The sequence below is a fragment of the Eurosta solidaginis genome, chromosome 4 (assembly GCF_040869045.1).
Source record: "Eurosta solidaginis isolate ZX-2024a chromosome 4, ASM4086904v1, whole genome shotgun sequence".
Classification (NCBI taxonomy): Eukaryota; Metazoa; Arthropoda; class Insecta; order Diptera; family Tephritidae; genus Eurosta; species Eurosta solidaginis.
In genome coordinates this window covers 230,593,030-230,610,126 of record NC_090322.1, presented here as the reverse complement: position 1 = coordinate 230,610,126, position 17,097 = coordinate 230,593,030, and the positions used below count along the sequence as shown (strand labels likewise).

The 17,097-nt window shown below is 36.8% G+C and overlaps 1 protein-coding gene across 3 annotated transcripts in view; it reads left to right on the top strand.

Annotated features, from left to right (window-relative positions):
* LOC137251064 (GTPase-activating Rap/Ran-GAP domain-like protein 3) overlaps positions 1-17,097 on the top strand; it is a 346,592-nt gene that overhangs the window by 268,873 nt on the left and 60,622 nt on the right. For all 3 annotated transcript variants that reach the window (XM_067785004.1, XM_067785002.1, XM_067785003.1), the window contains one exon: positions 15,588-15,669. In XM_067785004.1, coding sequence (XP_067641105.1) covers positions 15,588-15,669 — 82 coding nt within the window. The remainder of the gene's footprint in view (positions 1-15,587; positions 15,670-17,097) is intronic.

The following is a 17,097-nucleotide window of genomic DNA, read 5'->3' as shown; positions in this document are numbered from 1 at the left end:
ATTTATTTGGCCATGTCCGTCCGTCCGTAAACACGATAATTTGAGTAAATTTTGAGGTATCTTGATGAATTTAGGTATGTGGGTTCCTGGGCGCTCGTCTCAGATCCCTATTTAAAATGAACGAAATCGGACTGCAACCACGCCCACTTTTTCGATATCGAAAATTTCTAGAGAAACAGAAAAAGTACATTACCAAAGACGGATAAAGCGATGAAACTTGGTAGGTGGGTTGACCTTATGACGCAGAATAGACAATTAATAAAATTTTGGACAACGGGCTTGGCACGGCCCACTTTTAACATAAGGTAATTTAAAGGTTTTGCAGGCTGCACCCAGGTCCACATTTTGGTCGCTATCTCGAAAACGCCTTCACATATACAACTAAGGGCCACTCCCGTTTAGAACCCTCATTAATACCTTTAATTTAATACCCATAACTTAAAAACACATTCTAGACACCCCTGGTCCACCTTTATGGCGATATCCCGAAGTGGCGTCCACCTATCGAACTATGGCCCACTCCCTTTTAAAATGCTCTTTAATACCTTCCATTTGATACACATGTCATACAAACACATTCTAGGGTTACCCTAGATCATTTTCCTAAATGGTGATTTTCCCTTATTTTGTCTCCAAAGCTCTCAGCTGAGTATGTAATGTTCGGTTACACCCCAACTTAGCCTTCCTTACCTGTTTTATGTATGTGTGTTGGTTTGTCGAAAAATCTTAAATTACTGAAATTTCTTAAATACGAGTATGAGGTGGAATATTTTATCAATGTTTGGCTCGCTGATTTATGTCTCAAATAAAGCGTGATAAAATTATATAGTGATTTAGTTGAATAGCATAATTTACGACGCAATTAAAGGGTTTGCAAATTTAATAACTTAATGCAAATGTATTACTTACTTGGCTCTTACACAATTTTTATACTCAGTTGAGCAGAGCTCACAGAGTATATTAACTTTGAGTGGATATCGGTTGGTTTTACAGGTATAAAGGAATCGAGAGAGATATATATATCCATATATCAAAATCATCAGTATCGAAAAAAAAATTTATACAGCCATGTCCGTCCGTCCGTCCGTCCGTCCGTTAACATGATAACTTGAGTAAATTATGAGGTATCTTGATGAAATTTGGTATGTAGCACTCACCTCAGATCGCTGTTTAAAATGAATGAAATCGGACTATAACCACGCCCACTTTTTCGATATCGAAAATTTCGAAAACCCGAAAAAATGCGATAATTCATTTCCAAAGACGGGTAAAGCGATGAAACTTGGTAGGTGGGTAAACCTCATGACGCAGAATAGAAAATTAGTAAAATTTTGGACAATGGGCGTGGCACCGCCCACTTTTAAAAGAAGGTAATTTAAAAGTTTTGCAAGCTGTAATTTGGCAGTCGTTGAAGGTACCACGATGAAATTTGGCAGCAACGTTACTACTTTTACTATATATGTTCCAAATAAAAACTACCAAAATCGGATGAAGAACACGCCCACTTTTTAAAAAAAAATGTTTAAAAGTCAAATTTTAACAAAAAATTTAATATTGTTACGAATATTAGCAAAACTAAGAGGTGCAGCTATCTCTAAGCCGATGCTAAGCAGTGACGCGAATTCACATCAATAATCAATCATTATGTATCTACATAAAAGAAACAATAATTGCGTCTACATATATGTACCATGTACGTATACGAGCAGCGGAGAGTCAATGCACGAACACATGCATATATCTGAGATACTCCTATAAGTATGCAATGAGAAAAACTATAAAATTGTGCAATTGTAGTTACAGCTGAGAAGTTTGAGAGCTGCTGGACTAGTAGATTCTGGAAGCACCTATAAAACGCGAACGCTGAAATCCAAGAGTATAAAAGGCGGCAATTGTAGAGGCGCTGGAATTCAGTTTGATTTGAGTTGTCCAGCAGTTTCGACTAAGACGCTATCTAGCGAGCAAGAGCAGTATTATTTTGAATAGTAGAGTTTCATTTGAGCTATCAATCAGTTTGGTTATTAAGCAAGCTATTCGTTGCACCATTTGAGTGTTATTGTGAAGTACTTTAATAAAGGCCATTTTACATTATGGCAAATTGGATTTATTTATTCAACAGTTTAGTGATTCGAACTTAGCAGAGCATTGCAAATAAGAGCAAGTAAATTCATTACGATATCTTTACTGTATACAAGTAAATTATGTCAACATTCAACCCCAGTAATGATGTGGTGCAACAAAATACAAAAATAAAAGAAAATTTCAAAATGGTCGTGGCTCCGCCCATTTTCATTTATTTTGTCTAGAATACTTTTAATGCCATAAGTCGAACAAAAATTTACCAATCCTTCTGAAATTTGGTTTGGGCATAGATTCTATGACGGTAACTGTTTCCTGTGAAAACGGATGAAATCGGTTGAAGCCACGCCCAGTTTTTATACACATTCCACCGTTTGTCCTTCCGCTCGGCCGTTAACAGGATAACTTGAGCAAAAACTGATATATCTTTACTAAACTTAGTCCTCGTAGTTATCTGAACTCACTTTATCTTGGTACAAAAAATGGCCGAAATCCGACTATAACGACGCCCACTTTTTCGCTATCGAAAATTACGAAAAATGAAAAAAATGTCATAATTCTATACCAAATAAGAAAAAAGGGATGAAACATGGAAAATTGATTGGTTTATTGACGCAAAATATAACTTTAGAAAAACTTTGTAAAATGGGTGTGACACCTACCATATTAAGTAGAAGAAAATGAAAAATTCTGCAGGGGGAAATCAACAGCCCTTGGAATCTTGGCAAGAATACTGCTCGTGGTATTGCATATATAAATAAATTAGCAGTTCCCGACAGATGATTTTCTGGATCACCCTGGTCCACATTTTGGTCGATATGGCGCAAACGCCTTCATATATACATATAAGGGCCACTCGCTGTTAAAACCCTCATTAATACCTTTAATTTGATACCCATATCGCACAAACACATTGTAGAGTCACCCCTGGCCCACCTTTGTGGCGGTATCTGGAAAAGCGGTCCACATATAGAACTAAGGCCCACTCCCTTTTAAAATACTCATTAACACCATTTATTTCATACCAATATCGTACAAACATATTCTAGAGTCAACCCTGGCCCACCTTTATGGCGATATCTCGAAGAGGCGTCCACCTATATAACCAAGGATCACTCCCTTTTAAAATACTCATTAACACCTTTCATTTTATATTTTATGCCCATATCGTACAAACACATTCTATAGGCACCCGTGGCCCACCTTAATGGCGATATCTCGAAAAGGCGTCCACCTATAGACCTAAGGCCCACCCCTCTTAAAATGCTCAGTAACACCTTTCGTTTGATACCCATATCGTACAAACATTCTAGAGTCCCCCTGTTCCACCTTTATGGCGATACCTCGAAAAGGCGTTCACCTATAGAACTAAGGCCCATTCCCTTTTAAATACTCATTACTACCTTTCATTTGATACCGATACCGTACAAGCACATTCTAGAGTCACCCCTGACCCACGTTTATGGCGATATATCGAAACGGCGTCCACCTATGGAACTAAGGATCACTCCTTTTTAAAATACTCATTAACACCTTTCGTTTGCTGCCCATATTGTACAAACATATTCTAGAGTCACCCCTGGTCCACCTTTATGGCGATATCCCTAAATGGCGTCTATCCATACAAATATGACCCACTCTCTCTTAAAATACTCTTTAATACCTTCCACCTGATACACATGTCAGACAACCACACTCCCTAGGTTCATTTTCCTACATGGTGATTTTCCCTTATTTTGTCTCTATAGCTCTCAACTGAGTATGTAATGTTCGGTTTCACCCGAACTTAGCCTTCCTTACTTGTTCAAATTAAGTTATTCGAAATCATGATTCAATTACTAGAGGTTTGTTCTCCAATGATGACAGGTCTGTGAAACTCCCAAATTTAAAAATCTGGATGGGCTGCTTTTACAAAGTAAGGAAAACGGAGAATAATTCAATCCCCTTCCGCTAAAATTGTAGTAGAAAAGTACCTTAAGTGGTACATTACTAGTTATAATATTGTATATGCCAACATGTTTTGGGGGAAAGGACAGAATTTGTTTGAAAAATGCCGTACGTTAGAATTTTATTAAAAAATGCACTATCTCAAAATTTGTTTCAAAAACTCCCTATTCTGAGATAAGGCTTTCCTCAATTTAGTTCTAATATAGGGCGTTTTTGTGACAAATCCTGAAATGGGAAATTTTGGAAAATGTTTTGATATAGGACGCGTTTGAACGGGCAGCCGACATGGGGTGATACTCTACTCAGCAGTCGCATTGAACTGACAAAAAAAAAATAAGTAAGGAAGGCTAAGTTCGGGTGTAACCGAACATTACATACTCAGCTGAGAGCTACGGAGACAAAATAAGGGAAAATCACCTTGTAGGAAAATGAATCTAGGGTAAACCTGGAATATGTGTGCATGACATGGGTATGAAATGGAAGGTACTAAAGATTATTTTATAGTTCATATAGTTCATATAAATATGTGAACTGAGTTTAGTAAAGATATATCGATTTTTTTTCAAGTTATCGTGTCAACGGCCGAGCGGGAGGACAGACGGTCGACTGTGTATAAAAACTGGACGTGGCTTCAACCAATTTCGCCCTTTTTCACAGAAAACAGTAATCGTCCTAGAATCTAAGCTCCTACCCAATTTCACAAGGATTGGTAAATTTTTTTTCGACTTATGGCATTAAAATTATCCTAGACGAATTAAATGAAAAAGGGCCGAGCCACGCCCATTTTGAAATTTTTTTTATTTTAGTATTTTATTGCACCATATCATTACTGGAGTCGAATGTTGACATAATTTACTTATATACGGTAAAGACATTACATTTTTTGTTAAAATTTGACTTGAAAAAATTTGTTTAAAGTGGGCGCGCTCGTTCTCCGATTTTGCTAATTTTTATTAAGCATACATATAGTAATAGGAGTAACGTTCCTGCCAAATTTCATCATGATATCTCCAACGACTGCCTAATTACAGCTTGCAAAACTTTTAGATTACCTTCTTTTAAAAGTGGACGGTGCCACGCCCATTGTCCAAAATTTTACTAATTTTCTATTCTGCGTCACAAGTTCAACTCACCTAGCAAGTTTTATCGCTTTATCCGTCTTTGGTAATGAATTATCGCACTTTATCGGTTTTTCGAAATTTTCGATATCCAAAAAGCACGCCCACTTTAGTGCGATATCGTTCATTTAAGTAGCGATCTGAGATGAGTGCCCAGGAACATACATACCAAATTTCATCAAGATATCTCAAAATTTACTCAACTTATCGTGTTAACGGACAGACAGATGGACGGACGGACGGACGGACATGGCTCAATCAAATTTTTTTTTTCGATACTGATGATTTTGATATATGGAAGTCTATATCTATCTCGATTCCTTTATACCTGTACAACCAACCGTTATCCAATCAAAGTTAACATACTCTGTGAGCTCTGCTCAACTGAGTATAAAAAAATGGCTTATTTTCTTAGAACCTTATATTCTGGCCTTGACTTTGACAGAATAGTTAAGCTTCTGTGAGGTCCTGCTACGCAGGGTTGTATTCACCATTTTATTCTAAAAAGCTCTTTTCCTTTAAGAATTCATGGAAGTGTTCCGGATAAACCGTTAATTTAGAATGGAAGTGTTCCGGATAAACCGTTAATTTAAAATATTAGGAATGCGTTCATTTGATACTACTACACGAGGTCCGAATATATCAAATAAGTATATATAAAAATAATATTCCAAATATTAACAGATTCCACAAATTCTTAAATGGATATGAATGTTCCGAGCATAGGGAATGAATAAATTAACATGCTGAATGAGTACATTTCGTTGTGGCATCTCCATTATTTACTAATGCAATCTTTACGTGAATCGTTTTACTAGTCGAGTTTTTGACGTTGAACGATGAATTTTGAATTAGTTTAGGTTTCGTATGTTTACAGGTTTAGGAAAGTGCACGATTCCTAATTTTCATAAAATTACCTATGTTCATCCACACTAATAGATCATGTTATTATTAATAAATTCATCATAAAATTAAGAAAATTGTTCTAAGGAATTGTGTAGTTCAGAATTTATGGGGTATTTGTAAACTTATTGCTTCTTAATATTTTTCGAAAAATCGCAAAGAAACAACACAGTTAACGGATGTCAATTCGATCTGGGAGCAAAATGGCTGCAATTGTAAAAAAATTTGTCAGCCGAGCAATCCTCTCGTGATTGAATCATGCTTCAAAACAATTTCGCGTAGCCAAGAATAATTTAAAATTCAGCCTTAAAAAAAATAAAATAAATGTAAGGTGCGTTCACCTCCGAAGAGATCTAAGGCCGAGCTTCTCTTCCAATTTGTGTCGGGCTCCTCTTGATTTTCCCTACAAATTGGCCGGACGGGACATACATGTTTTATGCCGACTCCGAATGGCATCTGCAAGGCAGACGAGTTTTCACTGAGAGCTTTTCATGGCTGAAATACACCCGGAGCGCTTGCCAAACACTGCCGAGGGGTGACCCAACTTAGAAAATTTTCTTCTAATTGAAAAACCTTATTTCTAAAATTTTGATGTTGCTTTGCCCGGGGTGTGAACCCATGCCATCACACCACGGTGGCCGCTAAAATCAAGACTAATAAGTCACCTTCGAAATGTGAAAATTTCGCGTCAAATATGATAAAGCCAATATCTGCAATGAATCTTGTACAGGGAACATCACCTCAAGGAATAACACTTTGTTATGTATTTTTAAAACTTTAAATATTGCAGTGAAATTACAAGACGCTTTTTATACACACTTGAGCAGAGCTCACAGAGTATATTAAGTTTGATTGGATAAGGGTTGGTTGTACATATATAAAGGAATCGAGATAGATATAGATTTCCATATATCAAAATCATCAGTATCGAAAAAAAATTTGATTGAGCAATGTCCGTCCGCCCGTCCGTCCGTTAACACGATAACTTGAGTAAATTTTGAGGTATGTTGATGAAATTTGGTATGTAGGTTCCTGAGCACTCATCTCAGATCGCAATTTAAAATGAACGATATTGGACTATAACCACGCCCACTTTTTCGATATCGAAAATTTCGAAAAACCGAAAAAGTGCGATAATTCATTACAAAAGACATATAAAGCGACGAAATTTGGTAGATGAGTTGAACTTATGACGCAGAATAGAAACCCAGTAAAATTTTGGACAATGGGCGTGGCACCGCCCACTTTTAAAAGAAGGTAATTTAAAATTTTGCAAGCTGTAATTTGGCAGTCGTTGAAGATATCATGATGAAATTTGGCAGTAACGTTACTCCTGTTACTATATATACGCTTAATAAAAACTAGCAAAATCGGAGAAGGACCACGCCCACTTTTAAAAAAAAATTTTTTTTAAAGTAAAATTTTAACAAACAATTGAATATCTTTACAGTATATAAGTAAATTATGTCAAAATTCAACCCCAGTAATGATATGGTGCAACAAAATACAAAAATAAAAGAAAATTTCAAAATGGGCGTGGCTCCGCCCTTTTTCATTTAATTTGTCTAGGATACTTTTAACGCCATAAGTTGAACAAAAATTAACCAATCCTTTTGAAATTTGGTAGGGGCATAGATTTTATGACGCTAACTGTTTTCTGTGAAAATGGGCGAAATCGGTTGATGCCACGCCCAGTTTTTATACACAGTCGTCCGTCTGTCCTTCCGCGTGGCCGTTAACACGATTACTTGAGGAAAAATCGACATATCTTTAATGAACTTAGCTCACGTGCTTACTTGAACTCACTTTATGTTGGTATGAAAAAGCAACGAAATCCGACTATGACCACGCCCACTTTTTCGATATCGAAAATTACGAAAAATGAAAAAAATGCCATAATTCTATACCAAATACGAAAAAAGGCATGAAACATGGTAAGGTAATTGGATTGTTTTATTGACGCGAAATATAACTTTAGAAAAGACTTTATAAAATGGGTGTGACACCTACCATATTAAGTAGAAAAAAATGAAAAAGTTCTGCAGGGCGAAATAAAAAACCCTTAAAATCTTGGCAGGTATTACATATATAAATAAATTAGCGGTATCCAACAGATGATGTTCTGGGTCACCTTGGTCCACATTTTGGTCGATATCTGGAAAACGCCTTCACATATACATCTACCACCACTCCCTTTTAAAACTTTCATTAATACCTTTAATTTGATACCCATATCGTACAAACTCATTCTAAAGTCACCCCTGGTCCACCTTTATGGCGATATCTCGAAAAGGCGAACACCTATAGAACGAAGGCCCACTCCGTTTTAAAAATACTCATTAACACCTTTTTTTTTGATACTCATATCGTACAAACAAATTCTAGAGTCAGCCCTGGTCCACCTTTATGGCGATATCCCTAAATGGCGTCCATCCATAGAACTATGGCCTACTCTCTCTTAAAATACTCTTTAATACCTTCCATTTGATACACATGGCATACAACCACATTCCAGGGTTACCCTAGGTTCATTTTCCTACATGGTGATTTTCCTTATTTTGTCTCCATAGCTCTCAACTGAGTATGTAATGTTCGGTTACACCCGAACTTAGCCTACCTTACTTGTTTATTTTATATTTATCTTATAAATCGTTTAGGTATGTAGATCTGTTCACTATATATTTCTTATCTTATACATCCGATTATTCGGAGATTACGAATGGGATAAGATTATTGTTCAGCCCCATTCATGAAAGGTATGAAGTCTTCGGCACAGCCGAAGACAGTCCCGTCCTTACTTGTTTTTTTTCGTTTTCAAACGAGTTTATAAAACACGTTAAAAATATACTCTATCTGAGGATATAAAAGCGTTGTTCTACGGAGATGAGCAAACCATTACTCGCGTGACAAAGCTGTATTGAGATTTCTCACACACAGCCTCATACAGACTTTTCAAAAGCTCGTTTACATTTAAGAAAATTATGCTTTCTCGTATAACATTAAATCAACGCTCAGCATCTGAGCCAAAAGATTGGTTATTGCTGGTTAAGCCGCTGAACAATAATTTTTTAACACGGTTGTATTAGCTGCACTGTATGTATGCTTCTTTGTAACTCTCTAGGCTAGACGCAATTATTGGTGACTCGCGGCATTGCTTAAATAACTCGCTACAAAACGAGTAGCTTTATTGCGGAGACACGAACCTCTGTGCTACGGTGCTATCAACGCCAAATATCTAAGTGGACGGTAGACACTAAAACGGTACCATATTTGCGTGTTTTTTTTAGTTTTATTAAACTATTTATATTTTTTAGTTACAAATCAATAACATTTACCGTAAATTTATTAGAGCTCGTCATATTCGGTGAATCGAATACTCGAATTTTACGAATGCTTTAATATTCGATTTTCAGAAATCGAATAACCGTACATCGTGGATTATTCCAATAAATGCAGGTTGTCGATTATTCGAAGGTTGATATAAACATAGAACAGCTTTAGGTATAAAAACTAAATATTTTTCATTTTAAAAAGATGTTTGTATTTGCTACCCCAGAGCAACAGTAGGAACAAAAAATATTTCTCTGCCTCAGCCAATCAATTTGGTGTTTCAATTCCTGATGATAATGCGTTTTATTTCGGAGTTTCCCCAGAGTCATTAAGGTATAAATTCGAAGTTATTTCGGGATAGATTTAGGTACTATTTTATTTTCATTTTAGGATAATTTTGGGGCTAGTTTATGGGTATTTCTTAATAATCTTTGGAACTAATTCTTCGTTCTCCCGCGTCATTTAGGGATCACTTTGCGCTAATTTTCGCATTGATTTTGATGCTATTTCGGCATCATTTTAGGGTACATATTTTCAGCTATGGAGAAAGTTTGTTCAGTTTCTGCTGATATAGCTGGCATACCTAAATTATTCATCACGAAACTGTGTAGTTCAAAATAAACTATACGGTGGTTTTTCTACAAAGGAATGAATATTATGTCCAAGTGGAGTCTTGGTCACATATAAATCAATTTGAGACACAACGCTATCTGTTTGATTGTCCGTTGTTTACTTTTTGTAAAATGCCATTGGTTGCTTGAACTGTGCTTTTGACATAATCATATACCTGTATGTTTTGAGTGTATTGACAAGTACGTCCTTGTATCGTGGGACTAAATGTGTTTCATCTTGTGAACCGAAATTTCACCTGTAAAACGGCGCATATAGAATCTATCGAAGAAAAAGTTAGGTGCAGTTTCTTTATATTTTACCAAATTTGCATCACCTTCTTGGAATATCGCCATATGAGTTTTAATACCACGATGAACCAACAGATGTGCTACCGACAGTGTTACCTTATTATCCTCATACTACAGCACTTGCTTTGTCAAAAGCTTTAATTTTTTTTCTAAATTAAAATTTTGTTTCCACTTCAATCGTTCAAGCCTTCTTCATCACAAGATATATGAGATTGCATTTACGTTGTCCCTTATAAAACATTGTTGTTATAATGCTGCATACATGAGCCAGGATAGACATGATAATATGAGTTACATTTTTTTGAGTCTCATACAATTTTTCGAGAAATCGGTATTCAAAGCTCTTAAGTCAGCCAACTGTCACTCATTACATCTTGGTCGATTTTGAGCGCACGTTTCCTGCTAGAAAAATAAGGTATGACACGTTGCAAAATTACGGACACACTTTTTTTTTGTGAAGCTAAAGGTATGTGCGATGACCATAGATAGGTTCACAAAAAATTTTTAAAAATGAGGATATTTGATATTTTCTGTTTTATATTATCACCAAAATATTGATTTTTCTGGAAAAGTTTGTAGGCTTTTTTATTTTTTTCAAACCGGAATCGGAAAGTTTGTGAAATTTTACTAGTTTTGGGACAAACCCTTCCAAGATTACAATATTTACAAGTCGATCAAATAGAGAAAAAAAATTCAACCAAGAGGAAATACATCGTACATGCATGGCGTATACGTAACTGTTGTATAAATACTACAAAAAACAAGTAAGGAAGGCTAAGTTCGGGTGTAACCGAACATTACATACTCAGCTGAGAGCTTTGGAGACAAAATAAGGGAAAATCACCATGTAGGAAAATGAACCTAGGGTAACCCTGTAATGTGTTTGTACGACGTGGATATCAAAAGGAAGGTATTAAAGAGTATTTTAAAAGGGAGTGCGCCATAGTTCTATAGGTGGACGCAATTTCAGGATATCGCCATAAAGGTGGACCAGGGGTGACTCTAGAATGTGTTTTGCACGATATGTGTATCAAATGAAAGGTGTTAATGATTATTTAAAACGTAGTGGACCTTAGTTCTATAGGTGGACGCGTTTGCGAGATATCGAAATAAGGGTGGACCAGGGGTGACTCTAGAATGCGTTTGTACAATATGGGTATCAAATGAAAGGTGATAATGAGTATTTTAAGAGGGAGTGGGCCTTAGTTCTATAGGTGGACGCCTTTTCGAGATATCGCCATAAAGGTGGAACAGGGGTGACTCTAGAATGCGTTTGTACGATATTGGTATCAAATGAAAGGGGATAGTGAGCACTTTAAAAGGGCGCGGGCTTAGTTCTATAGGTGGACGCCTTTTCGGGATATCGCCATAAAGGTGGACCAGGGGTGACTCTAGAATGTGTTTGTACGATATGGGTATCAAATTAAAGGTATTAATGAGGGTTTTAAAAGGGAGTGGTGGTAGTTGTATATCTACGGGTTTAATCATAGATCATTGCGAGATTAAACCGACGATGGCGCATACCACAAATCTCCCTCCACAAACGCTGCCCGTATGAGCAGGAGGAGGAGGAACGATGCATAACTTTATCTGCCGATGTCCAGGACTGCAATCACGACGATATTAGAGAATTGCAGTCAAGGGATATTACATCAGAGAAAGCGCGCTGTTCGTTGAGGACCAATAGGAACTAATCTGTTTCGAAGGAATGTGCCGGAATCTGGCACTCACTGTGGGCACAAATGTTTTCGATATTACCTAGCCTTTTTATGTTTTTCCCTTTTAATTGATGTAAGTGAGATGTTCAACGCTACTGCCATGGTGTTATCTAGCGATAGTCCTACATTGACTATGTAGTCATTTGCTGCATTCAAGGTTCCTTCTATATTCCTTTGAGCAGGAGCCCGGCCAAATGTGATGATTGCAGAATATGCTGCAGACTGTAGGATTTTCTTCTATTCGCTGATGAACTGAAAAGATATTATTGGTGATTTATGTATATGCCACAATCACTGGCTGGTGGTGGAGTATAAGCCTAGCCTTTTCTCTCTTTTTAAAATTTCTAGCGGAATACCATTTCCTGCCTTCTTGATAACAATTACTTTTACTTTGAAAACGAGCAGTGCGATCCGTGATTATTCTGAGAAAAATCGTGCTTGGATACCACAGTCAATTTAGGACCCGTCTGCATGGAACGCCATAGCCCGTTCTTTACAAACGCTATCCCCTTTCCAGTTTTCTTGAGGGGTAGCTCAACTGGAAGGTTTCGCCACAGCTCAAAGCGAGAAGTACGCTGTACTTTTGTCCTCAATATACAACTGTTGCTATAGCAACTCCTGTTCCAGCACCCTCAGTCGAAACATTGTCGCGGGAGACTTTAACGCAAGTGGCGTCAAACCTTAATTTCAGAAAACCTGCAGCAAAACATTGCTGCATGGTGAGTCATGCAGTGTCTAACTGACACTAAGGGTGATGCTGCTATATTGCTTTTGAGCCCTTACTGATCTGCAAGCCGGAAACAAGGATAGGTTACTGAATATAACGGACATAAAATAAATAACAGGCAGGCTATCTAGCCAAATAGGTTGCTACAGCAGTATTCTATGGTTAGGAGCCCTTATGTGGACTCACAAAGCAATCATTTCAGACACCACTGGATTGAACGTCCAGGGAAAAGAAGTGCCAAACTGTTTATACTCCCTTCAGCGAGAGTATTAGCTATACTCATTAATCTTAGCCAAAGATCTAGGAACTTTCACAAGGCATCTTACGGGACGTTGTAATCTACAATACCACCCTTGAAAATAGGTTTAGTTCATCGGATGCACAAATCTGTCGCTTTGGTGAGCATAAAGCTGAAATGCTGGTTCACACTCTCTGTGAATGCATCGCTCCGTTACGTCAGAGACTTTCCTTTCTGAGTGACGTTACTCTTAATCCCTTCGACATATCAACTAAAAAACTTGACGATGTAAATAAAAGCCTCAACTTACAGTAAATGGCTAAGAGGTTAGGCACAATAGATCTTAATAAAAGTCGCAGTGCATTGAGGCCTAATAATAAAAATATGTTTTTCTTATGAAAACGCCTTCGTCCCGCCCATTGCACTGCATTAAAAAAACGAGCTTTAGTTCTGTCCTATGAACCAAATATACTTTTTCGGAAAGCTCGCAGCGTCCGTCTGATTTTTGATCGATATTTAACCCTTTTTCCGTGATCCAATCAAGCTGAGTTTTTGCAGGCAAACTAGTGGAAATGTCTGCATCACGACAAAATAAACAAAAAAGATTTTCCTGAATTTTTTTTTTTTTTTGTGATGGTTATCGGTTCTTTTTGTAATGGTTGGTTTCAGCTCATTAAAACCCCGATTTTTTTTTATTAATTTTAATATATTAAAATTTAAAATTGTTACATTCAAAATGTCAATGCCTTTAAAGAAACTTAGGCCTTCTAAATTTGCGTTTGTAAGCATTTATGTCAGTATCGCGACAAATAGACCAACAGTATTCGCCAAGCATATGCGTAATGTCTTGTCCTTTAAAGCGCATTTAAAAATTTTTATTTGGTGCAAATAAGCCACAAACGTAACAAAAGTTATTTCGAGTCGGGCACTGCATTTTTTCTAAGATGAAATATACAGAAATACGTTTTCGCACAACAGAACTTAAAACAATTGTCAAAGTAAACGTCTCCTAGTAGCGCAACTGTCAGCTGATCGGAACAAACACACAAACGGCACCGAGTGTGTTGTATCAAACAATAAATTATACGAATTTAAATGATGCAATATTGATTGTGCAATTCAATGTTTCATCTGTCATGCCAGCTGTAAGTGTTGTAAAAGTCATAAACAGTTTAGTGTTAGAAAGTTGCCATTGATAAAGTACAAATATATGGAGTAGGATGGATCGAAAAACAATTTTTTTTTTTTCTGAACGCTTTAGTAGTTTAAAAATTTAGAGTCCCTTCAAGTTATGCCGAAAAAAAAGGAAAAAATAAAAAAAAATTTAAAAAAATCAGGAAAATCTCAGAATTGATAAAAATCAATTTTTTAAAAAGTTTGACGTGATACAGACATTTCCACTAGTCTGCCTGCAAAAATTCAGCTCGATTGGATCACGGAAAAAGGGTTTAATATCGATCAAAAATCAGACGGACACTGCGAGCTTTATACTTTATACATAAAAAAATTCTGACGTGTACATGAAAATCCACGATACACGTGCATTTTTATTTTTTCCCCCCTTTCCGAAAAAGTATATTTGGTTCATAGGACAGAATGTGTGTAACGCGGTGTTAGCAGTGTGGTAGGAGGGCTATGTATAGTTGTTGTTGTTGGCCAATTGGCCAGCCCATTGCATGCTACGCGTCCCCTATATGGTCGCCAAGCCTCAAGACTACTCACTGGAAGAAGCTACAGGCCTGCCAAAATACTGCCCTCAGAACTGCTACGGGCTTATGTCCCCAGAACACCATCTACATAATGAGGCGAGGATACTTCCCATTAGGGAGAGAAATGAAATGTTATCCAAACAGTTTCTGTTGAATACCCAGAAACCTGGGCATCCCAACAGACATCTGATTGATGAACCTATACCGCCCAGGGGCTTAAGGAGTCATCTCCGTAAGCATTATGAGGAAATGCGGCACCTGAGAATACAGCCGTATGAAGCTACAAAGTGAAGTCCACAAACAGACGTCAGACCTCTATGCCAGGAATTGCCCCATGAATCCTGTACTCAAAGAACAATATCCAAAACTAGCATAGGAGGAACGCACTCATCTAGGGAAACGCGCGTCACTCTAGCTCAACTTCGATCTGGGTACTGTACCAGATCTTACCTATCCAAAATCAACTCCGACATAAAAAACATATATCCTGCTTGCAATGAGTGCCCACATGACACCAACCATCTCATTAACTGTACTGTGGAACCAACGCCTCTAACATCCCTCTCATTATGGTCCACCCCTGTTGAAACAGCACTTGGACTCCCGTTAGAGAACATTGATGACAATTTGTGATTGGTCACACTTATTGCATGGGGCGAAGCACTGCTACAACAACAACAACAACAGTTTTGTACATTATATGCTTTAGCTTAAGACGTTAAATCCTGTCATTTATGACTATCATGTCCTTTGATTATAAGTTTAATTATCTGTTAAATTTTCATTGAAAGAAAATATTTATTCTTCTGCTAGTTTGCCGATTTGTATCTTTTTTAAAATGTATTTAAAGTTCAAAGACTTCATAGAGACTTAATTATGATTATGTTTATTTTTTCAGGTGTTTGGCTCCCCCAGCACGCCAATATTGGAAAATCCTGAACATCAAACACGATGGTATTTCAAATACTTTTTAGGCAAATGTAAGTACCACTTAGATTTAAGGTAAAACAATAATAAAACAGTGCAACAAAACAAGGACTTCTTATTGCAACAGAGCAACCGTGATTTTTCCAGAAAACAAACTTCTTGCAGATAATTTTCCGTGAATATTTTTATAGCATTTCTGACTTATCTTTTATTTGCACTTAAAAATCTAGGTGTAACAAGAGGCTTTCGATAAATTTGCAACAAATTTTAAGGTGCTACATATAACTTGATTGTTCTGAAAAATATTGACCGCTGTATAAAGGTTAACATTCCTTTCTAACATTTCAATTCTCTACATTTTGACCTTCATTAGTGTTTTCCCCTCTGAATGGAAAATGCCGCGTAAATCTTTTGCAACATATTGCGTCTACGCGTGGGGAATTTCCTTATGACTTCCTAAAAACTTTAAAACTATGTAGAAAGAGGAACGGTGAATTTGTCAAGTAAGAGTACGAAATATTACTTACTTTATAGCGACCAATATCTTCTAACGACCTAAACCTTAAATCTTCAGGATTGTATGTGCGTGGTCCAAGGACACATGGTGACTAATTTAACCTTAAAATGAAAATTTTAAACAAACTAACTTATACACGCGTGAAGAAAATGTAACATGAAATTATTGCAAAATATTCCGATATGATCTTGAAAACAGTACCGAGAGTGTACAGAAAATAATCTTAAAATTTCCCAAAAAAGATCCCATGACGCACAGGGTCTCGAGATATAGGCCGAAACGTGGACCCGGGTATGCCTAGAATGTGTTTATAGAATATGGATAACTGGATATGGAGAGCTGTTGATGGGTGCTTTAGTAGAGGGTAATCATACCCCTGGGTGACTAGGGTCTCGAGATATAGGCGAAAACGTTGGGCCATGAAGTGTGAGTCTCTTTAGAATTCAATTAAAAAAATTTCTGTACAAAAATAATTAAAATCGGTCAATATTTGTGATATGTAGGTGGTTTTGAATAGTTCGTCCCCAATGTGCGTCTGCCGGGTCTGCTGTTTTATATAATTTTTCAAAATTGATGTTCCTAAAATTTTAAAGGCGAAAATTAATTAAATGTCTATTCTGCGAAAAGTGTGTCGGACCACAGCCTCTCTTATTCAAAAAAGATATATTCAATAGATCCTTCCACACAATTGTCTACCACTGTACCAAATTTAACCCAAAGCTGTTGATCCGTTTTGCCATTATTTAGTCACAAAATATCGAAAAATTATGCAAAAGTAGCTGTTTCTAGCGGACATAGGCCTCCCTCACTTTCCAACAAAATTGGCCATTAGATCCTTGAAGACTATTGGCTATCGGCCGTCATCCAATCATGTAAAAATTAAAATATACGAACTTTTAAATTTATAATATAAGATATGCTGGAATATAAGTTTGTTCAAAAAAAGTTGTCTACAAGATGCCTC